Source organism: Xiphophorus hellerii, chromosome 15, assembly GCF_003331165.1.
Source record: "Xiphophorus hellerii strain 12219 chromosome 15, Xiphophorus_hellerii-4.1, whole genome shotgun sequence".
Classification (NCBI taxonomy): domain Eukaryota; kingdom Metazoa; phylum Chordata; class Actinopteri; order Cyprinodontiformes; family Poeciliidae; genus Xiphophorus; species Xiphophorus hellerii.
Window position 1 is genome coordinate 9,121,613 of NC_045686.1, and position 24,702 is coordinate 9,146,314.

Genomic DNA, 24,702 nt, shown 5'->3' on the forward strand with positions numbered 1-24,702 from the left:
CAGCCACACACAGAAAAAACACACATTTGAATCTATTTATGAGCTTGGGAGAGCAGACGGGAGAAGAAAGTAGTTGGAACTCACTTGATCTTAGGATATTTTCTTTGCTGCTGCATCGTGACTGCACCTGGAGATGGATAGAGACAACGGGGGAATGGAGAGAAAGAGAAACAACAAAGGTGGTAATTTTTGAAATGAAGTCATATGAAATAAACCAAGTTGATCTTTTAAAACGGTCGAGGTGACAAGCTGGTCGTACAACATTCAGAAGCACTAGCAAAAGCTGCTTCACACAACACTGTGCTCTTTGTTCAGCTTAGGCGAGATGGCTGCATCTCCCGCTTTACATTTTAAACATTTAAACTAACAGCACAAGTGATAATCACAGATAAATGCGCTCACATGTCACGCTGTCGTTAAAGAGAGCAAAGGACTGTACGGACAAATGCAACAACATACAAAGTGACGATAATCACATCACAAAAATCATATCATAAATTGACTTTGACATTGAATGCAGTGAAAATGCTGTGCTGAGTATTGATCGGCTGTTCAGATGTGGCGCGGGATGGAAAGATTCCTCTGGGAATCTTGGATGCTGAGTGGGAGCTTCTCGTAACTCTATGGTGAAGTGGGGAGGAGAGCAGAGATGGATAAAATTAGGTGAGTTTCCAGCAAAACACACAAAACTGTTTTTTGTAACAAATATCATGATGCCAATGTAATTACAACCCTAGTCTTATGGATTTGTTCTGGAAAATGGCAACTTTGTAGTTTTGTTGATGTGACCCAAAATGAATGACATTCTCTTTGGCTGTAGAAACTACATGCAAAGCAGATTTTTAATTTTTTTTTAGAATAGAATAGAATAGCAACATGTTTAAAGATATAACCCCTTTTTTGGGAGTAGATTGCTCTCAAGTATGATTAAATTGAAGGTTTTTTCCTATAGAAGTACTGTTAGTGTGGAGGATTTAGTGACAACTAGAGGAAAGGTCACAGATAGCAGCTAAATAAGTACCTGCTTACACAAGATTCTACATAAATTATATGCCAAAACTGAGGAAGGATTTAGTTTTACTCTAAAACACGTTAGAGTCCATTTTTAAAATTCCTATGCTGCCACTAGACATAAGGAGATTCATTAAAGATACATGTTTAAATACACAGCATAAAAATAGTTTTTTTCTCCACTCTCTAATATTTAGCATTAGTAAAATGATTTGTGAGAATTTTTATCTTCGGTTTTCTTCAAAGTCATCACGCCTCCTTTGTATTTGGTAGAACTGCCTTTGAATGATATGACTTGTATCAAACATGTTCTGCCGGCTGACTTGCTCACATGCATTTGTTTGACTCTGACCACCAATTTTCTATCAAGTCTTTGTGATTGTCACTACAAAACATTGACTTTACTGTCTTTAGACAATTTGTAACTAAAGCAAACTAGTTTGTGATGTGCATCAGTCCCTGAACAGCTGGAATAGTGTTCTCAGGATTACAAGGCTTTTTCCTTTATGTGTAATGCAAAGAGAAAGATCACAGTTGCAAATGCCATCAATATTTCAAATCTTATTCTCCAACTCCACCTTCAGAAGGATGTAATAAAAGTAGTGCATCGTTAAGATCCTGTAATACATTTTTTAAATTTGATGCACTAAGATTCAGAATTTTTATTTTTTTAAAAATATTTTAGGATCTCATCAATGCAACAAAGTTTTAAAATGATCTGTAGCGGTTAACAAGTTCAAAAAATGTTGTGCATTGGTGGGATTTATTAAAACCCTGGAGCACAATTTGGAAAAAAAAGGAATAAAGGACAATGTTTTGTTAATGCAACACATTTTTTAAAATTATATTTTGTAATTGTCTGCAATAAGAATATCATACTAAATGTGTTGAAGTGATATGTTCCTGCAGCACCATTTAAAAAATATTATGAACTCATAGGACTCTGATGCACAACTTAAAATCTTAAGTTTATGAAATATATACAATGTGGTGCATGATTAGCATATTGCTGCTTAATTATGCATGTAGGATGTTTTCTTATGCTTTTGGGATCTCAGTCATGGGGGTAAAGGAATACAAGAAGAGCAATGACTGAATGCTCTTAATTGAGCTACAGCTTTCATATTTTTTGAGATTATCTTTTATTTACCTTAATGAATACAGGTCAAATTAAAGACCAAACTAAGGGAGCGTCAGTCTCCCTTTGTGTCAGACTTTAATATTCAGTCGCGTCAGCTGAAACTGCCTTGTTTGCAGTCATTATCTGTTTTGTCCTAACATGCCCTTCACTCACTCTGGGATCTCTCTAAGTCATCCCTTCCATCTCAATGGCTTCTGTGACCTTTAATCATTAAAAAACCAAGCTGGGTGCGGGTGGCGTGTGATGTATGGAGAACTGAGACACCCATGGTGAAGGTGAAGGTCTCTCTCTAATCACCTACCCGCCCCTCGCTGTCTCCTTCCCTCCCTAAGCTGATACTGCAACACCAAACAGCCAAGGTGAAAGGGTGGAGCATAGGTGGTGGGGAGTGATGGAGAGTGAAAAAGACAGGAAAGGTGAGTTGATAGCCAAGGGAGGCGAGGAACGATGGCGATCAGCATGATGTGATCCCGCAGCCCGGAAACAAACAAACAAACAAAAAATTTTAAAAATGGGACAGACTTCATTAAATTACAGAGCTGCGACATAGCAGAGAGAAGAAAAAAACAACCAAAAAACAAAACTAAACAAAAACAGTAAAGACCAATAAAGTGGTCTCAATGGCAACTACTTAACAGACATCCAGCACACCAGACAAAAACTACTGAAAGCAGACCACGTTAACCGGAGAGACAGAAACAGAGATAGCCAGGCAGATGAGGGAAGAGAGGGAGAGATGGAGAGAAACGACAAAAGACGGAGAGGATAAGAATCCTGACAGAGTGAGTGAAGGAATAACGAGACAAAGAGTGACGGGAGTAAACGAGGGACAGGCCGAGAACAAGAAACAGACGATTTAGAAAGTGAGAACGGTGAGTGATAGCCAGAGAAACAGCTAGGCAAGCGAGGGGAAAGAGGGAGGGAAAGAGGGCGGGGAGGGGGACAAAGAGCGGGGCATTTGATTTGCACGCTCCTGTGAGGAGGGTTGAGGGAAGGGCAAGGGAGGAGAGGGGGAAGGGGGAGGGGGCGGGATAGTTACTCGAGAGCTGAAGGTCCTCCTGCGATCATCTTTAAGCACCTCCAACCTACAATGGAGCTATAGTGGAGATAAAGCATTGAATCACAGGCATCAGTGCATCTGTCCCAGCAACCACAACAGCACAGTCAGACATGGCAAACAGACGGACGGGAGGAACAAACACACAGACAGGTATCCACCACGACAAGCAACCCTGGCAGGTGCAGCAATGAGAGGGCTTAGAAAGAGAGAGACGGGGTAAAAAAAGAAACAAAAAATTGTTTTTTTTTATATGGCCTCATTGAAGACTCTCCAATGGCAACCAGTAAAAGCTTGCAGAATTTGGACTTCATTAACCCTGCATCCTTCAAGTTATGTTTGTGCTGTTTTTGTTTATTCCCATTTGGTTCATTCAAGTCTGAGAAGCTGTTAAGTGCAAATTACTCTCTGGTCTCCAAGTGTGTGTGTGTGTTTTTCTTTTTTTTGCGTTAGAACAAATTTCATCTTAGTAAATTATTGCTCTGTAGTGACTTTATTCCTTGAAGGTCCATTAATCCAAATGAAAAGATTGCTATCAAGCTGACTAACTCTGTACTCAGCGATCAGTTAATTGTAAATATATCAGTTTAGACCGTGATAATTGTGGGTTTTATTTTGGCCTTGCTCTTGAGAGGGATTTTAATATTGCATTATTTATGTGGTTATGTATCAAAAATGAAAAGGTTTAAACTCAAATTACTACTTTTTAAAACCGATAAAGGTTTGTCCTTAATCATCTCAGTTTTCAATGTACGTCACCTTTAAATAACTTTATCCTTTTTAAATAAGTATAGCTTTCAGTTGTGATAAAAAATTTAATTAAAAGACTCATGAAATCAGAAAAACATAGGTATCCAATATTGAACATTTAACTATATGGATATAGGTTTGATGCATTTCATTTGTTTTATATTCTGCTGCTGAATAACCTGGAAGCCAGTCGTCAGTAATGCAATTTTTGGACATCATTAAAGATATAATGACTCATATTTTCTACCTTCTGTAAGAATGATCTAAAGTCACACTATCTTCTCACTTTCACTACCATTTGCTTTTCTTTGACTTAAATTCGGTCCTTTTTGTCCTGGAAGCATACAGTGTCAGCATTCTTCCTCTGACACTCTATTTTGTAATTAATAAACTTGCATTTGGGTCATTTTGCTATTCCTGGTCTCCCTGTTTTTTTTATTTTTTTTTATTTTTATGACATGCAAAACACTAGGATTTTTGTATGAAGTGACTCTTGATAATGTCCATCAAATTTCAGGGTTTCAGATTCCAGGGCCATGATCTTTCTAACATCTTGTTGTGTGACCACAAACAAACTGGAATCTTCCACATATGCAGATTTGCACAGAGACTTTGTAGATTATTGACATCCCTAGCAAAACATGTGCTATAAATACATGCATATTTTTATTACAAGACTATAATCTCAAACAGTTACACAAAAAGCATCTTTGGAGAAATTTTAACGTCATACATTATGCCCTCATTTTTTGTGGGGTTTCTGGTCCTCATCTAGTGTCTCAATTCCAGTTCTAAACTTTATAATTCTTCCTTTAGGTTAGTTTAGTGATGCATCTATGTTCTTGATGGCATTTCCTTATCAACTCAGCAAAAATTTGTTTCTGCATTAATTACACGCTGGGCGAACTCCTGTTTTAGCTCCTCGTCCCATAAATCAGATACAACATCAGCATCATATCCATCCCTCATTCCTACACTGTGCACCGAACTGGGAGAAGCCCATTTCCTATTGGACAAACATGCAAAAAGCAATAGAAAATTAACTAAATTTTAACCTTTTATTTGTGCACTATATCAAAATCTGCTACAACAAAAAATAAAGTGAGATTCCTACTGCAATTAAAAAATATGTGTATTTTAAAGCAGACAATGTGATAGATGCATATTAATTTTACACTGAAGAATTATAATTAATTCTTCAGTTCTTCAATTATAATTGCTTTGTTAATATTAAGCTCTTTTTTGCTTGATTTCAAGTCCTTTTCAGGGGACTCATATTAGAAACCCTTGGAAATTTGCAAGACAATAGAATCTGTGCTAGAACTGGCCATATAATATACTAAAAAAGAGCAATAGGGAAAATTAAATGCAAGAAAAAAAAAGATCTATGGCAGCTAAAAGCAGCTACAGCAAGACACAGATCGAGCCTGAACACAGGTAAAAGCACAAACAATGTAACAATCAAAAACTAGGCCTAAAAGCAGTGAAAATGCAGAATTGTAAGAAAATATGTGATCGTAGATGAAGAATCGCATAAGAATCTCCCTACCTTGCTGGTCACAACAATCACATCACAACAATAAAAATAAAGCTACCTTCTACCTTCCAATTTTGCATAAGCCTTATAGTAATAGACCTTCATCTGATTTACAGAATACAACTAAAATCTTCACATTAATCTAAAAAATAAAAGCTTATTATGGGGGTACAAAAAAACCCAAAAAAACAAGAAAAAGAAGAACAAAACATTTTGGTGCAGAAGATAGAACCATCAGTAAGCCTTAGGCAAAGACAGTTTGCAAATAGATATGAGTGAGCTGGAGGAGGGACAGGTAGATGTGTGGGGAAGTGAGGAGAATATGAGAAATGTGAGTGCAAAAGCAGATTTGTATTTTTTTTTTTATAGTTAGAGGACTGTCAAACATTTCCACAATGACGTCTGGTCTGTCCATAGCTGCAACACCCCCCCTTTACTAATGAGAGACCACCATGTGAAGATGGAAAAAAAGGTTTATATGAGTATGAAGGATGCAAAAAATGATTACAAGTACTCAAATACACAAACACAAAAACAACAGCCTGGATATATATGTTTATTAAGCCCCCGCCCCCCCAAAAAAGTGAATACAATTTTTGCCGCTGAGAGGCATGTGCATATTTATGTGTATATCTAAAGATCTGAGTTGCAGAATCTTGACTCTTTAACTAACAGCGTTATGCTAATAATGGAGATGTGTCAGGAAGATCAATGTGGCAGGGAGCAAGTGGCAGCAATGACTACAGACACCGAGCAGCGAGTGCACCCAAGCTCGCAAGACATGTGGCTCAGAGCGGGTGAGCTGCAGCTGAGGGAGGGGGGTCGATAAGCTTGATGATCAGCTGGCAAAGACGGATTTTAGTGAAATGATGGGATGCAACTGCTGTGGTGCTGGCATCAGCACAAAACAGAGAAGCTGTCAGAGAAATTATGCAAAAGAAGGAGAGGTTTTTTTTTAATATTCACTGTGGGAAAAAAGAGGAAAGGTGTTTTAGTTAGCTTTGGTTGCCTCTGCGCCCTGGGATCAAGCAGAGGACTAAATGCTAAAAAGGGGGCATGGAGTCAGATTGGGAGAGGGCCTGGCAAAATGACCCAAAGATAATGCAAAAAAAGCTCCAGGCTGGAGAGAGGAGGAATGAGTATAGGTGTAGTAGTGATGCTTTTTACCTCCCACATCACTCCTCTGTTAATTCCAGTTCTTACAGTGCAGTGAAACAGTCTTTGCCCAATTACAGATTTCTTCTCTTTTCACTTTGTTTTCCCCTCACACTTAAATGTTTCAGATAATCAATCGAATGTTAATAATGATTAAAGAAAAACAATTTTCAAAGCTATCTGAACCAGTCTGGCCATCAGTGAAAAAGTAATTACCCCAGAAATCTAATAGTCTCTTTAAGGTCTTAGCACACTGTTCAAACTGGATTTAATTACAGACTAACTAGTTTTATTTACATTTTTAGTGGAGTTGGTGGTGTGCAGCGGGTCCAGTAGGACGGGTTTGATGTTCTTCACATGGTTTTGAATCAGTTATTCAAAGTAACTATCTGAAGTAGGAATAACTCACAAATCCAGAGACTTGAAGATGGGAACCAGTTAGTGCAAGCTCTCAGACAAGATGGTGACACACAAACAGATCCTTGAGCTTTCCTGATTATCTGGTGCTAGAAGAGCTTATATTTACATCTGTCTCAGAGATCTTTCGTCCAGGCAGGGGGTTCTGAGGAGAGTAAGGTAGGTGGTCCAGGTTGAGTTTTTTTGTCAGGGTGAAATGTGGAGGAGTATGAGGGATGCATGACTTTTCAAACCTACGATAGAAGCTGCTATGGCCGTATGCCAGGGTTCCGCTCCGGATGGGGGGATGGGCTTCTTTAGTTGGTCTTAAAGTAATCCCATCAGAGTTCAGTGAACTGCGGGTGTATAAGCTAAAGTATGAGGATAAGCACCGCACAAACCCACAAGGTTACAAGCCAGAGGAAGATCAAGCAGCTCAGATCGTCTTTCCAAGATCAGGATGGCAGAAGATTGGGGAAAACAGGTGCTTGCTCCCTGGAAGAACAATGAAGAAACTACAAGGGGCTCTGCTTTCACATACACAAACAGCAATCATACAAAAGGTATGCTTTTAATTTTGAACCAATTTGGGTTAAAGTTAGTGTTATCAGAGATTAAATTAATATGTTAAATATCTACAGTGCTTACACTATATGCTTACACTATAAATACAGTATAAGCAGAATGACATATACTGTAGTTTGTGCAGTGATATTTAGACAAATGCTTGCTGGCACAAAGTAAACTTTAGTGAAGTGTTTGAAATTTGATTTATTAGTTCACTTCGATTTGAAGACAAACTAATTAATCTGCATTTACACAATATTTTCCGTGCCTACATGCCAGTAAATAGTATGATTGTTGAAGACTAAAATGTGAACTTGTGCTTCCAGATCCTTTTGAAGGACCGAACTACCACATCGCTCCTCGATGGGTTTACAATATAACAACAGTTTGGATGTGTTTTGTGGTCGTCTTCTCAGTCTTCACAAATGGCCTGGTCTTGGCAGCCACAGCAAAGTTCAAGAAACTCCGTCATCCCCTCAACTGGATCTTAGTCAACCTTGCCATTGCAGATCTTGGAGAGACGGTTTTTGCCAGCACAATAAGCGTGTGCAACCAGTTTTTTGGATACTTTATTTTGGGACATCCAATGTGCGTCTTTGAAGGCTACATTGTCTCAACTTGTGGTATTGCTGCTCTTTGGTCCCTGACTGTCATCTCTTGGGAGAGATGGATTGTTGTATGCAAACCTTTTGGAAATACCAAGTTTGATGCCAAATGGGCCACAGCTGGGATCATGTTCTCCTGGGTCTGGTCGGCAGTGTGGTGTGCTCCTCCTGTCTTTGGATGGAGCAGGTACTGGCCTCATGGATTGAAAACTTCCTGTGGACCCGATGTGTTCAGTGGAAGTGAGGACGCTGGTGTCAAGTCCTACATGATTGTCCTCATGATTACATGCTGCATCATTCCTCTGGCTGTCATCATCTTGTGCTACCTGGCAGTGTGGTTGGCCATTCGTGACATTGCTATGCAGCAGAAGGAATGCGAGTCAACCCAGAATGCCCAGAAGGAAGTATCTAGGATGGTTGTTGTCATGATCTTGGCTTATTGTATATGCTGGGGACCTTACACCTTTTTTGCTTGCTTTGCTGCAGCCAACCCCGGGTATGCCTTCCACCCTTTAGCAGCTGCTATGCCTGCATACTTTGCCAAGAGTGCCACCGTCTATAACCCGGTCATCTATGTCTTCATGAACCGACAGTTCCGCACATGCATCATGCAGCTCTTTGGGAAAGAGGTGGATGACGGCTCTGAAGTGTCCACATCAAAGACAGAGGTCTCCTCTATAGCTCCTGAATAAACCTTCATATCCTCTGTTATTTTATTTTTTTATAATTTAAACTGCATGTAAAATATAATTTGTTTGTTTTACGTTAAAAGCTTAAAAGTGAAGGTTTTGTGTGTCAATGCATGAAATGAACTTTAATTATTTTAAGAACTCATGGATGTGTCAATGCAGTAATTTTGGTAAGTCAACTATTCACTAATACTCTCTGTTGTCTGTATTTGTGACTAGCAGCTCTTAATGTGGTTCACTGCAGCCCTAAAGCCTTAGAAATGGTTTTGTAACCATTTTGATGGCACCTTTTGGGTGTCATTGACTACTTTGCTTCTCATCTGTTCTTGAATTTATTCTAGATCTGTGCTTTTTAAGAATTACTTTGCCTGCTATGTGTTGCCAGACAGGTTCTATCTGAGTGATTTATTTAAAACATTGGTATTACAGTAATCTGACCTGGGTGTGTTTGGATTTCAATGTGGTCTTATTTGTCCGACATCAAATTTCATTCAATGAGCTGAAACATTCAAATGTGACAATACATCAACACAGAAGAAATCTGTAAGGTGGAAAATAATAGCACGAAATATCTCATGTCTTTGGCACAAAAATACCCCCTACTCAAACAAAACAGCATCAGGCAATAATCAAGCCTTACAAAAGATCAGACGGACAATGAATGAAAAAGAATGAGTGCTTGTGCAGATCTGGAGAAAGAGGCAATGATTCAGAGAACTGTTGTTGATCAGAATAGGTGGTAGCACAAATGTGGACTTTACAACTCAGTAATAACTAAATTAGATGTTGCTATGTGTCTCACCACAGTACATATTCCATTTACAGCTGAATAAAATTATTGGGGTAGCAAGTTTTAGATGTTTTTGCTCCAAAACTTTAATCAAATCAATATGTAATCTTTGACAACACATTTATCTAGCTATTTATCACCAGCCTTTGTACTTAGGCCATATTACTACTTTGTAAAACAATTTAGTTATCCTAAATTTGACCAGATTGGCAAATTCATAGTTAATTCTAAGGAGTTGAAAACAGTACAGTCAAATTACAGTTATATGCAATTACATAATGAGGAAATTTAAAACAATAGAATTTAAAGTATTGTATTAATATTTTATGTGATAGACCAACACAAGAATTGTGAAGTGGAAAAAAATATGTTTTGTTTTTTTGTTTCCTTTCTTTAAACTTGAAAAGTGTGGTGTGAATGTGTATTTAACCCCCTGGACTGTGCTGGCCCTAAATAAAACCCTTTGCCCCCAATTGCCTTTGGAAGTTATTGAAATAGAAAATAGAGTCTACCTGCATGTAATTTAATAATAGTATAAATGCAACTCTTTTACAAAGGCCTCAGAGGTCAGCTAGAGGAAATTAGTGAACAAAAACAGAAAGATGAAGCTGCAAAACTACCAACATGGCTGTCCACTTAAACTGACAGGCAGGATAAGAACATCTTTAATCAGAGAAGCACTCATTGACCCGTTGACGCTGGAGCAGTACTATCCTGGCGAAAATGGATGGAAATAAATACAGGGCCCTAATGCAAGCAAATATGTTAAGATACTGTGAAACACTTAATGCTGTGGTAGAGATGTACTTTATGGTACAACTCTGATGCTAAACATATAGACAGAGCTGCAATGGAATTGTTTAGATAAAATAAATCCAAATGAAAATCTTTGGCAAGCCTTAGCAATTGCTGTTTCTGATGCTCTCTATTTGATTTCAGTGAGATTTTACAGACAAGCAAAATTATACTTTGTGGAGGTCTATCACATATAATCTCACAGTTAATGCTTTTACAATGTGACCTAGGCCTCATTTGAGTGTACTTAATGATTTTGTTTATCACTGGAGACTGTGAAATTAATAAAATGCTCCAGTGAAACATGGTAGACCAAACTGAAGCCCAGTGGGATTAAAAAGCCCCTTTCTCTTACTGCCTCTCTGCCTGTGTGTGTGAGTGGCAGTGCATGTCACTTGTATTAGGTGGTCAGGTGTTCTGTGGGAAGCCTGCATGCCAGTAAATAAGTTGCTAGAAGGTTAGCGGGTTTACCTGGTCCAAGGTAGAGTACCTTGACTTGAGCGTGATGACCTCATCCAGGTGAGCCCTGAATTCTCTCCGTGAGGCCTGGGGGAAGCCACAGGATAGTCACTCATCTTCAAACCACACACACCCACACCCATACAGTACTAAGCTAGAAAAGGCATGCACACCCACTCGGACATAAATGATCAGTTAGTGGTGCCTTTAGATTATCCAGACAATTCCAGCCATTTTGATTAGAGAGTCAAACAATGTACAAAATAGCCACTAGTGCTCCATTGACTCTTCAGTCAGACCAAATAAAAATCCAAAAAGTCAAATATCTCACTGTAACCTCCAAAAACACAACAGAACCGCACCGGCTCAGTAGATTTAAAGCAGTTCTAGCAGAGAGCGTGATCACATATCTCAGTGTATGCAATAAAATAGACACTAATCTATTATTAAAATAGACACTATCAAAGACCTCTCTATGGAGAAATAAAGTAATGACAAAATTATGGTTTTATTAAAATATTAGTCAAATTATGCTCGAGATTAAAAATGGCAGGCAGGAAAGATCACAGTTTTAATGAGGCTTAATGATTTTAACATAATCATTTAAGTACTGTCACATAAAATAAACAGAGGTACTTAAAATCAACCAGTTTTTATCTATGTGGGCTGACTGTTCAAGTAAATGACTCAATTCACTCAGCTGGACTTTCTCAGATAGGTTAACATTATAAGTTCAACAAAATTGGATTATATGCTCATTTGAACTGATCTGGGTTGTATTTAATTTAATCTGACTGTATGATAAGTTTGTGTTGGAAATTATTGGACTAAACACAAATTGGACTGAACTTTATTTGCTATAACTGGGTCTGAATTGGACCAATTTCTTTTGGTCCAATACAAATAAACTGCTTTTTACTGAATTGAACTGAATGATTGTATTTATTAATATCGTCCTGTTGACATTAAGAAAGGTTTGTCTGTGCCATCACCCTGGAGACAAGCGAGCAGATATATAATTAATGTATGGCTAACATTAGGCTTCTGGAATTGCATATTGGAGATTCATGAACTATGCTTAAAAGTCTGTGGCAGGAGACCAACAATTTGAAATCAGTTCCAGGATTTCTGCCAGAAGCTTCCTGGTTTGATACAAAAAGTATGTAGGTTCTCTGCAACTTATAAACTTGCTTAACCAAACATTACTTGAGTTACATGTGTGTATATTTAAAATCATGTGTATAGTTTCAACCCTGTGTGGATTAAGGACAATTAATAATAAATTCCAACTTGAGCACCAAATTATTTATATAAGTTGTAAGCTATGTGATCTTTCTACCCTTGAAGAAGATGTACTTGAATAAATGAATTTCTAAATTCATGCCTTTAAGCTTTTGATAACTCTGAATGCATGTTTGGTTTTAGTATGAAAAAAAAAACAGCTACATTTTTGGTGTGTGTAGCGATTTTTAAGATAGTTTTGGTATTTCGGAAAAACTTGATAAAAACAAGGTATCTTTAGGGATGTGTGGTTTTTTATTTGAAGCTTTCCCAGATACAATTACTTAATGAATTTATAACATTCTTCCCATTTTACTCCTTCCAACTGAGCTCATATCTCTATTATTACATCTACAGACCACAATCACTGGACTATTACCAAGGTAACAAGCAAACATCAGAGCTGTGAAAGCTGTTAATCAGCTTTTTATGTGCTGATGTTTATGTGAAGCCCTGTATGTGCAAAAGAGGAAGAGAAATGCACATTGTGCAAGCAATATCACTTACATTCAGATACACAAAACAAGCATCTTTCAACTGTGCTGAGGTTGAAAGATCAGTTAAGCAAATGTAAAGTGATGAAAGTTTAGTTATTTGGCTGGGTCTAAAAGGATGGAGACAAGTTAAGAGGTAGAAACAGAATGTTCACCAGAAGGAGGTCCCATTTTATTCCAAGACAAAATCCACAATGAAACGACAACATCGAGGTGACATCAAATGCAGAAACACAGAGGGATAACCGAAAAGAAAAAGAAAAATGCAGAGGAACAGCAGGCAGGACGAAACAGACGCACAGAAACACATGACGGAAACAACAGGGATTCAAAGGTGCTGCACAAGAAGGATGAAGCATCGACTGATGCCATGGTTACGATGCATCACAACACATGCAGGAGTACCTCAGCAATGCTTAGGGTGGATGAACAGGAGGGGAGCCGCGCCTGGTGCCGCGAGAGAGAAAGGAGGGGAGAAGAGAAGAGGTTTAACAGAGCCAAAAGCCGGGTTGAGCAGGGGACAGAGGCACACAGAGACTGACAGGGGGAGCCCTCTGTCATTCAGGACGTCTAGGTCACGGGTCTCTGTGTGACTGTCGTAGATGGGCCTAGGCAGCCAAGGACGGGGTGGACATGGCAGGACAAGACGGGACAGGAAAGCACAAGAAAGGTCAGGACAGCAGGTAGGAGTCTCAATGGGATTCAGTCTTCACCAGATCAACTGGAGCAGAGGTTTCACACAGGATAATCACACAGTTCAAACATCATTTCATTTTGTTTCCTGGCATGAACTTATACTTATGCACTTATGCTTCACATATTAAATAATAAGGTGGTCTCAATTACACAGAAGTTCCGGTTAAATAATTTTAGGTTGCACTGAACAGTTAAATTGTAGAGCAGATCAGATCGTTTGCGTTTATCAGTTACAGTTATTTTGTTTTTAATCTGTTCCTCTGAAAATTCATCACTGAATCAAAGGCAGCTGCTGTTCTGCTTTTTCTCCATGTGCTAGTTTGTGAAAAAACAAAACAAAATAAACATCAAAACAAAAACAGCACAGGGACACTGTGCTGGCAGAGACACTGCTGTTGGTCTGAAAACCTTCCAGAATGGAAAGTGGAACGGTATTCACTGAGAAATACAGTTGAAGGTGTCTCTCAGTAAAATAATGACAAACAATAAACAGAATAGATTACAGGGCCCTGCAAAAGCACCTACATATTTTCAGATTTACTGGGATTTTGAGTGAGAAATCAATACAAACTAGGATCTAATTTAAAATGGAAGCAAAAATAATGTTTGATTTTCAACATTTTTCTGCAGTAAAAAATCTGAGCACAATCTTAAACCTATTGCAAAATGCAAATGAATTGTTATAACATTAATTTTTTTTGTTTTTGGAATTTGGAAAACATTTTTCCTTTATAATTGTATATTTTTACAAAGCACATTACGCAGGAAGTTGTCGAAAAAAAAAAATCACACTTTTGTGATCAAAAGTAATCAAATGGAACAATGCGTTTCAAACCACTTTGAGATAATTACATAAGTCAATGAATTGAGAATTTATATTGAAAAAGCACGGACGATGTTAACCACAACCACAAGCCGTCTAATCTAGCCTCATTCATCGCGGCCCCCTCACGGCTCCCTCCATGTCTACATGTATAGAAAAATAATGAGCTGAAATAATGAGAAAATTTCCCATGTAGCAGAGACTGAGAGCTGACACAGCTGATTTGACAGGCACATGTTCTGCTGCTCACCAGTCTCCCCCGCTTCCTTGCTGCCCACGTGGTGAGTGAGCATGCTCGGTAGAGCTGCTTGGACAGTCTAATCCCCTTTTTTCCCCCCAAGGCTTTTCGTTTGTCTTCCCCCTCTTCTGTGTCTGACTGTTGCTCTCTCTTTCTCTCTCTGTCTGTCTTGCTATTCAAAGCTCTCTCGCTCTGGTTCCATCCTCCACTGCCCTCCAGGCAAACTCTCAGAGTCAGTGGGTGTGAGTAAGTCGAGACAAATATAATATCACATACGGTGCACGCAAACTTTCACGTACACACACACACGCACACACACACGAGCGCGCACACACCCCTGCATGTTAAAAAGATGATTCCTAATCCTGACATGTAAATACTGAATGTGAGCTGAAGAAGGTTTATGTTTAAACACCTGATGGGACAAGTCTTTAGAACAAAACCAGAATGTTTCCTGCACACATGAACAAACTCAAAGGACTGAAATTAGTTTGACTTGAAGCCCACAGCAGTTTGACCCATATGGTCAAAATACACTGCAAGGCAAAATAAGGAAGAAACAACTTCTGGCCTTAGTTACTTTCATCTAGTTTCTTCAAGCATACATCTCACATCTTACTGGGTAATTCATTCAGTCTTATATAAAAAAACCCAAAATATTAATACCAATAAATTGGATTTTGCATTAAAATATACAATTAAGTATCCCTTAACCTTCTATTTCTTATAACTTGTCGGTTCCTTTTGGTTAACAGGATACCTAACAGCTGCCTTTGGGCTATGTAAAGGTTGAACTAGGCAGATTTGTGAAAAAAGCAACAGAGAAGTGTCATTCTTAAAACTGTGTTCCTGACCCTTTTGCTGATGATGCAATTGGCATTTATTTTTAAGTTCTTTGCCCCTAAAACCACCCAGGAGACCCTTTGGACTGAAAATGTTACTTTTCCACTGTCTTCAACTCTCTGTTGCAAAGGTTTGTTTGCTTTCGGGTAGAGTTGTAGTGAGAAAAACTAAACAAACTGTGACGGAAAAGCAAGAATATATATATATATATACATATATATATATATGTATATATATATGTATACATAGCAGACATATATATATATGTCTGCTATTATAGGAACAATAGCAGACATAGAGGACAGTTACAAGTACCTAGGTATACCACAAGCAAATGGCAACCTCGATGAGGTCACAAGGAAAGGAGCCACAGCTAAATACCTCCAACGAATAAGGCAAGTCCTGAGAAGCCAGCTCAATGGCAAGAACAAAATCCGCGCAATAAACAGCTATGCCCTGCCAGTAATCAGATACCCTGCTGGAATAATTAGCTGGCCAAAGGAGGAGATAAAAGCCACTGATATTAAGACTAGAAAACTACTAACAATGCATGGAGGATTCCATCCCAAATCCAGCACCCTGAGACTGTACACGAGCCGCAAGGAAGGAGGCAGAGGACTAGTGAGTGTGAGAACCATAGTCCAGGACGAAACAACTAAGATCCATAAATACATCAGGGACAAAGCCCCAACAGACAATGTGCTCAGTGAATATCTCAGACAACAGGGAACGGAGGTTGAGGTGCCAGAGATACCATCATGGCAGGACAAGCCCCTACATGGGATGTACCACCAGCAAATAACCCAAGTGGCTGATATCAGTAAATCCTACCAATGGCTGGAAAAAGCTGGACTCAAGGACAGCACAGAGGCCCTCATCCTGGCCGCCCAGGAACAGGCCCTAAACACCAGAGAAATAGAGGCCCAGATATACCACACCAGACAAGACCCAAGGTGTAGGTTGTGCAAGGAGGCCCCTGAGACAGTCCAGCACATAACAGCAGGGTGCAAGATACTGGCAGGGAAAGCGTACATGGAACGACATAACCAAGTTACAGGCATAGTGTACAGAAACATCTGTGCAGAATATGGACTGGAAACCCCGAGATCAAAGTGGGAAACACCCCCAAAGGTGGCGGAGAACGCCAGAGCTAAGATCCTGTGGGACTTCCAGATCCAGACAGACAAAATGGTAATGGCGAACCAACCAGACATTGTCGTAGTGGATAAACAACAGAGGAAAGCCGTTGTGATAGATGTAGGAATACCAAGCGACTACAACATCAGGAAAAAGGAGCACGAGAAACTAGAGAAATACCAGGGCCTCAGGGAGGAACTGGAGAGGGCCTGGAAGGTGAAGACCACAGTGGTGCCTGTGGTCATCGGGGCCCTCGGGGCAGTCACCCCCAAACTGGACCAATGGCTACAACAGATCCCAGGAACAACATCAGACATCTCAGTCCAGAAATGTGCAATCCTTGGCACAGCCAAGATACTGCGCAGAACCCTCAAGCTCCCAGGCCTCTGGTAGAGGACCCGAGCTCAGAGGATAAGAACCACCCGCGGTGGGTGAGAAGGGAATATTTTTTTTTTTATGTATATATATATATATACGTATATATATATATATATGTATATATATATACGTATATATACGTATATATATATATATGAAAAGTAGATCGGCTTGCTTGTTTTTTGGCTGCACAGATTTCATCATGTACAGGCTGTCAAGAAAACTGGCATAAGGGTATGAGATCTTTCCAGGCACACGCAGAAAAAGATGCATAATGGCTTGGAAGAAATAAAGTAATCCTGTGGTTTGATTAAAAGATAATTAAGTTGAATAAGTCTGAATAATATGAGTATAAGTAATCACTCAATAACTTTCTGCAAAGAATCTCTGATTAATGATCTGTAATGATTTAACTATGTAATGATTATGTTAATGATTAACAATAAGAAAGAGATGTGATTTATTGTCAATGAATGTGAAGTTGTGATCATTTGAAATCAATTCAAACAGGTTTAACAACAGGTTGAATGTGTTTAATGAGTTATAATAAATGATAGTGAGCTATAGAAAAGAGAGGAATGCAGTACAGCCCTGATAACAGGAAATGTCGCAAGCAGTTCTGAACAGATGGCCAGGGCGCACAGGATGGGGGGTGCGGTGAGTTTGGCTGAAGGCAACGGGGAATGGGGAAGTACGGGAACTTCCACTACGGTCAGCAAAAACAGGTTGGGAAATGTGGGGACTTTTTCATGAGAGACAGCAGATGTGAAGAAAGTCACGTAGACCAAACCCCCCCATACACACATATGGTGGAGAAATGTATAAAAACGGGCTGAAAAGAGGAACCAGTTGTTCCCAGTCCGGCGGCGCAGAAGAAGAGACAACCTGCAGGAGCAGATTGAGCTACGGACCGCACTTCAGAACCACGGGGGAGCTCGGACTTCACACCGCTAAGAAAGGACTGGGTCCCATCGCCCCATCTCTGGTTCTTTATACGACCGTTGGTCTCGTCTCAACCCAACAATTTCAAACTCTGCAACAAGACTTGGAGGAAGGACAAAGGTCCCTCAGGGATGAGAAACTGGGTTTTGCAAAAGGATTCGGACCCGTTCTGCTTTGTTTCTTTTCTAAGGAGGATTTTTCCACACGAGACAAAGACCTCAACCAAGGATGCTAGAAATTCCTGTTGCCAAAAGATCCATCATCGTCTGGGTATGAGTTGAATCTGCTCCTTGAAATTCCATTTCAGAACGTGCGACTTAACTTAGGGAAAGGAGACAGGGTAGTATGATTGTACATGTAAATTTTATTACACTGTTTTTGAACTATATACGATTGATTATTGATTTGTATGTCGCATATCCCTGCTTAAGCTTGCTTAATAAATTTATACTACAAAATTCTAATGAGGTTGGTGGACATTGGAATTAATAGAGTCATTTAATCTTTGTCCAGTTCTTTTAATTAAGGTAAAACTAATATACATGATTCCAGTAAATAGGAGGCTTCATAATTTCCTTTGGTGAGATTAAATAATGACCCTGGGACTTACATCTAAGTCACTAAACATAATCTAGCCGGTTCCAAGTGCAAGTTATGATTTAGAAAGTGAGCTACCGTTAACAGAAGTGGTTATTGGAATTATGCAGCTGCGAGGGCTACTCAGCTGATTGTTTCTTAACTGTAAAGGGTCATAACTTCCGGATTGGAGGTAGTTAGAGCTAGACGAATCACTTTCGCCACCAGTTTAAATAGATTATCTCTTATAGAGTACTTTTAGGGTAATACCCAGGTCTCAGAGATTTTCCGGACCTGTTAGACAGAGAACTGGTCAGTAGGCAGCCCTGGGAAGTAGTGAGGAGTGGGCGGGGCTGACTATTGCAGGATAACCTTTGTTAGAGATTTTTTGGTATTATCATTTATTATTCCTTCAGATTACATTCAGTCTAAAGAACATTGTGATTTTCTTTTAAAGTGATTCTCTTCCTTATGTGTGTATGAACTGACCTGGAAGTCACTACTGTCTGTTTATCTTCATGTGAAACAGTTAACAATGTGTTTCTCAGACCTTTGATTAGTTATCACACCTAGGAACTGGGTTGCTAGTTGATTGTATCAGAAGTTTTACGACCTTTGTTGTTTTTCCTGACTGTCCCCTAGGTAGAAATTCCTTAGTCGTAAAACTGTGTTTGATTGTGTTCGTTTCGGGGGCTCCTAATCTTATCAGCACCAGCCCCCTTTGCTTTTGTTTTGTGTTAATAAAAAGACAAGCTCTACTGCAGAGTTTCAGAACACATGGTGAACTGGTCAGAGGAGCAGTTCTCTGTGTTTTCTCCTTTTGCAAAAGCTTGGCTATAAAATTCATAATACGTTGTCTGTGGTTCTTTATTTTATATAGGTTCGAAAGGAAAAATACCTATCAACCTTCAAGGCCCTTGTAGAATTATTTGGCTCTAAAGTTTTCTTCTGTTTTTGTAAATTAAAATGTTTTGGATAAAATGGTAAGAAATATATCAGACAAAGAAAAAAGCCAACATGTAGTTGCCAGATGAATATTTTCCAACCTTCGCAAGAAAGGCTGGTCAACAAAAATGCTATTTTCAGTGAGGTTACAAAAGCACATGGAGCAAAATCTACAGCATGACAGGTTTCAGTGATAAAAGAGAAACTAAAGGCGAATTTCACGTTTGCCAAAAAACATCCTGGGTCTGTATTCTCAAAGTCTTCTCTGAAAGCTTAAATTTTAGTCTAAAAATTCATGTGAAGGAGTCTTAGCTTAAGAGTGATTCAAGCAGCTGCTGAGAGCAACTCTGAGCGTAGAGGTGAAAAATATTCCTATATTGGTGAGAAGGTGTGGTTGGCCCTGTTGGTAGTTGTGACGCTGTGATTGGTTGATACAGGAAATAAAATAATAAAATACGGCTCCAGTAATAAATTGAGAGAAAAATAATTGATCTCTGAATCTAGACTGGTTAAGAAAAGTGTCATGACGGCATCAAAATGTTTGATCGCGCCTTACTTACATCCTCATCATTAGTGTGATTTGTTCCGGCTTCTCGCAATGTTGCTACTTTTACAACTATCTGTTTTCAGAAAATATCTCTTTCGGTATTCCTGCCATCTTCCCTTCTTTGGTTCACTAAAAGGTTCCTCACTACTATGACTATTTTCACTTTAGCAGTTATCTTAAGGCTTAAGATGCTTTGTGACTTCAAACTTTAGCTTTATGAGGTAAAATCTAAAAAAATCTTTGAATTTGAGAACTAAGAATAATAATAAAAAAACATCAGTAAACAACACTACTCGTGTTTTAGTCTTCTTTGAGAGTACAGGCCTTGATGTTCCTCAAGATAAAACGACCACTTTATTAGAGAGACAAAACTGCAACTTTTTGGATTATGTGTTTGATCTTAAATTAACTAAGCATTTCTGAAGAACACCAAACTTCAGTCAAACATGGTGGATAGTAGTTTGATGGTCTGGGGCTGCTTTGCTGCAGAAGGACCTACACGTCTTAATTGAATTGATGAGACCATTAATTCTGCCCTCGACTGGAAAATCCTGGATTAGAATTGCCACCCATTAATTTGTGACCTAAAGCCTAAGTGCACTTGTGTTAAGCAGGATAACAATGATTCAAAGCCTTTTGTATTTACTCAGATTACTTTTGTCAAATATAAAATTTGTAACATTCAAATGTGATGTAAAAGTTAAAACAGAAGCCATCTGTAAGGAGGGTAATGCTTTGTCACAGCGGTTTGGTTTGGCCTTTTTGAAAAAATATTTAAAATAATTTCCATGGCATTTGGCTGAATTTTGATTGTTTTTAGATATTTACTACTGCATAACATTGACTGTACATGAGCAGAATGGAAATTATGTTAAGATTGTGCCCTCAACAAACTCTAATCTCTAAAGTGATGTGAAATCGGAACATGCACTTTACACTCTGCATCTTCAATCACAGAACTTGTCTAAAAACTGGCACAGAAAAGAATAAAGACTGATCACTGTAGCTCATCAGAATCAAATTCCACTGTTTCTCGAGCAGCCATCTATCCATTTTTCATCCTCATCCATGTACAGTAGTGCTGCAGCTGAGCAGTGTCAGTGCTTCAAACACACCATAAGGTACCTTAAGGGACAAAAATCAAGAACAAGAGTTGTTTTTTGTTACCTTTTGTAAGGTTCAGTAGATTGCTCAGCTTTAACACTGACTAGAGTTGAGCTCTGTAAGATGTTGCCTTCCATATCCCCACTCCTCATCCTGCTGTTTTATGTAACCATGTCTGCCACTTTCCAACATTGCAGGAGCACAACAGCAACTTCCTTCTCTTCATGACTCTGCAGTCCACTGATACTTTTAAGCTTGTCGACAACCTCGTTGCTCCAAAACTGAGCCTCTTACCTCCTAACCCCTTCTGTGGCCTGACAGTGTACCTTCTTCGGGCTCATCAGGAGCATGTACAAATTAGATTTCACTAAATATACACTCCATGCATCCAGGCCCATACCCACTCAGCTAAGAACACTAAAACATTCACTCATTAAACACACAAACAGAAGCCTGTAAACATTCTCTCTGATATGCAGAAGGAACGACATTACTTACCATCTTCTGCCTGGAGTCGAAACAGAATGAAGCTCCTCGTCACATGCACACGCCAACACACTTACGCGCAATTTTACACACTCGGTAACTGTGAGAGTGTCGCGAGGGTGAGGAAGACTGAGCAGAGAGCGAGGGAGAACAAGGAAAGGCTGGACTGGAAAGGATGCACAAGAGACCAGGAGAGCAGCGAGGGAACAAAACAGTCGAAATGAGGAAGGGGAGAGGAAGAGTAGGGGATGGCAGTGGCTGCACATGCGGCGCTGTACACGAAATCATCCACGCATGACTGACTGAAGTCTGTGTTTGTGGCTCTCTGTGTGAGGCTCTGTGCATTTCCCATGAGCATTTCTGTCAGGGAAAATGTAATTTTTTTCCCCTCACATCTTCCATCCTCATTTATGCTACTTTTATAGTTCTATATGACTTGGTCTGAGACCAAGACTGAGGCACAACTCCTGAAAGTTGGACATACAAGTACTGATGGACAAAAAGCAAACAGAGAGACAAATCATGCAGCACAGGCTTGGCTGGTCACACAGTCCCTCTTTGCAGTTTCATCACCCTTTCCCCACCTCCCACTCCCTCCCTGTCCCTTGTCTTCTCAAACTCATTAGCTCCCTTGTCCCTTTCGCGCTCTCTTCACTCTCTCCCACACTTCTCTTCCTTCAGGCCCTTGTTTTTCCTTACTCTCTCCATCATAAATTCTCCACACCTCCAGCAGGCGCAGAGAGGAGAAGTCATTTTTATGAGCATTTTTACTGCACTGGAGGAGGACAATAACAGGTATCTGGAAGCTGCCTGAGTGTAGGAGACACAGACACACCTCGGCAATCAATCTGCAGTCGATACTGTCAGGTTCAAACCAAACTTGAATAATTTCGGGAGACGACAAAGTCATATAACAAGTCTTATCTGTTGTTTCTGCTGAGCAGTAAAGCTCCCAGTGCAAAAAAAAAAAATGCAGCGACACTGTGCGTTACTTGTGCACTGCAGCATACAGAGCCAGTGTCACAGTGTGTTCTTTGGAGACCTGTCTGCTCCAAGCCTGTGGTTTACATATACATCAGTGTGAACATAAAACCTGAGGTAAATCAGCACACTGTGTGCTGGGGCACCCATACAAGAAGACTTCTACCCAAATGGGAAAGAGAAGAGCGCTTTATCATTTAGCAGCAACCTGAGTGTGAGATTTTTATTGATTTATTCATAAATTATTTATTTCTGGTATTAGACTGATAACATATGAAGCCCTTCATGTTATGAAAAGATGGTCAGCCCTCTTACAGGAGAAAATGGCCACTTATCCATACATATTAGCTGATTGTTAAGATCAGTCAAGAATAGATTAACTCATTAATCAATAAACTGCATGCTGTGATGTGACATTAATAGACCAACATCAATATTATTTTCATGTTCACAATAACCATGTAAAATATGTCTACCAGGAACTGCGTTTCAGAGCTTATGGCTACATTCACTCAGCAGGTGTTGATGCTTAATTCCAATTTTTATGGTGAAATCAGATTTTTTTGTTATGTGGCCATTAATATTATTATTAATTACAATGAGGCTTCTGTGTAGACGGTTTACGCCACAAAGTGACCCTCAGGTGCAGAAGAACTTCGAGGACACACAGCAGCGCTCTGTTTACAAAAGTAATAATAGATGGAGCCGTTTATGGATCAATTTTTAAGTTGATTCAAAAATGGGAGCCGGCATGATCATCACAAGATCCTAACATGAAGAAAGGGAATAAAAAGAAGCACAACTAATAGCGATGGTCTTTTGTGGAGCATAGATTGCAATTTCTGTAGAGCAGTCTGATTAGATGAAATGGGCACTGACATAGATATCTTTCATAATTTTATAATAATAATTTTTAGTGATTGTTTTTTGTCCTAGTTTACTGCGTTTGGCTTCTTCTGGTGCAGAACCATGATGCCTAAATGACATAAAAGCCAGATAAAATGCGACATGATCGTTCAGATTGCAGACGCTTTGAAAACAATCAGATACGTATCCAAATTAGAACCACATATAGAAGTGGCATAGATCCAATATTCGGGAGGTGAAAATATCGGAATCGGTTTGTTCAGACTGCCATGAAAAAATGGACATATGTAGCTTAAGGGCCCAAAAAAGGCAGATTTGGATCACATCTGCCTGCCCTGTGACTAGATTTAAGACTTTTGTTTCTTTTGGCTGAGAAACATCAACTTATGTTTTTCCAATTGTCTACAAAGATGTAAAATTAATTCCGTCTGAGGGACAGGATGGACCTCAACTTGAAGAGAACTTAAAGGCCACTGCTATCATCCATTTCCTCAAGCAGAAAGACAGAAACCTCCCATGCTGGCTTTAAGATTACAGCTCTGTCACACCACAGCCGGCTGCGCTGACGTTGTAGGAGTGCTTTCGCTAACAGTCAGGGTATAAATCATTCATCTCCATCTGTCACATCACCTCACTGTGTCAATGATCCTCTGTCACCATTTATTTGGAGGCGATGATTCTGTGATCTGTGTGCAGACTGGGCCTGAGCCAAACAGCATGAGGAGTTATTTTTCATCCTTGTCCCAGTCAAACGTGACGTAGACCAACATGCAACCTTAGTTGTTCTGAATGCTGTCAAACTGTAGCTATCAAGGACTGGTTTCCTGGATTGTTTAGATGTGTTTCTGATTCAGCAAACCTGAATCAAATGGTTGAACTTCCTCTAAATAATTAGATAATTACAGAGTCATAATTACCTAATTATTTTATTCATACATGTTTAAGCAGAGCTGTTTCAAAGGATGAGAAGAAAAAATTTAATGAACACCAACCATTCTCCTAAAGCTTCAGAGATTGTGAGAAGCAGAGTAAAGACTTCTGGCCAAACTCTGCTTGCAAGGAGAAAACACTAAAATGTTTTGAGAGATTATCTTTTTTCATGAGTAAGTGCTTCAAAGCAATAAAGATGATTGATCATGATGGAAAATTTGGAGGGCAATTAGAAATTTAACCTTTTTTAAACTCAGGGTATATCTTGAAACTGATAACCAACACATCACTGTTTACAAAAATGACGTGAAAACTTTCAGATTTTGTTTGTTTTCCAGTCTCAATAACAGACCAGAATAGTTTCTGGTGAGTATCTTTCTTTACCTTAAAACCTTAAGTTCTTCCAAAATCCAACTTACCACCCAGCACATTCACACATGATTCACAGAAGGATGAAAAAAAAAGGAACATTTTTCAACCAC

The 24,702-nt window shown here is 39.2% G+C and overlaps 2 protein-coding genes across 10 annotated transcripts in view; one reads left to right on the forward strand and one right to left on the reverse strand.

The window, feature by feature from the left end:
* The window catches only part of gphnb (gephyrin b), a 102,629-nt gene that overhangs the window by 17,448 nt on the left and 60,479 nt on the right, over positions 1-24,702 (reverse strand). For 4 of the 9 annotated variants that reach the window (XM_032584608.1, XM_032584610.1, XM_032584612.1 and 1 more), the window contains exons 9-12: positions 13,133-13,174; positions 10,965-11,039; positions 3,192-3,248; positions 85-127 (exon numbers count right to left, since the gene is read on the reverse strand). In XM_032584608.1, the coding sequence (XP_032440499.1) occupies positions 85-127; positions 3,192-3,248; positions 10,965-11,039; positions 13,133-13,174 (217 nt within the window). The remainder of the gene's footprint in view (positions 1-84; positions 128-3,191; positions 3,249-10,964; positions 11,040-13,132; positions 13,175-24,702) is intronic. The other 5 variants (XM_032584616.1, XM_032584617.1, XM_032584613.1 and 2 more) reach the window with 4 other exon arrangements.
* LOC116733789 (red-sensitive opsin-like) lies at positions 3,255-10,958 on the forward strand. Its single transcript, XM_032584622.1, has 2 exons — positions 3,255-7,610; positions 7,941-10,958. The coding sequence occupies exons 1-2, from the start codon at positions 7,508-7,510 to the stop codon at positions 8,909-8,911; spliced, it is 1,074 nt and encodes a 357-aa protein (XP_032440513.1). The 5' UTR covers positions 3,255-7,507; the 3' UTR covers positions 8,912-10,958.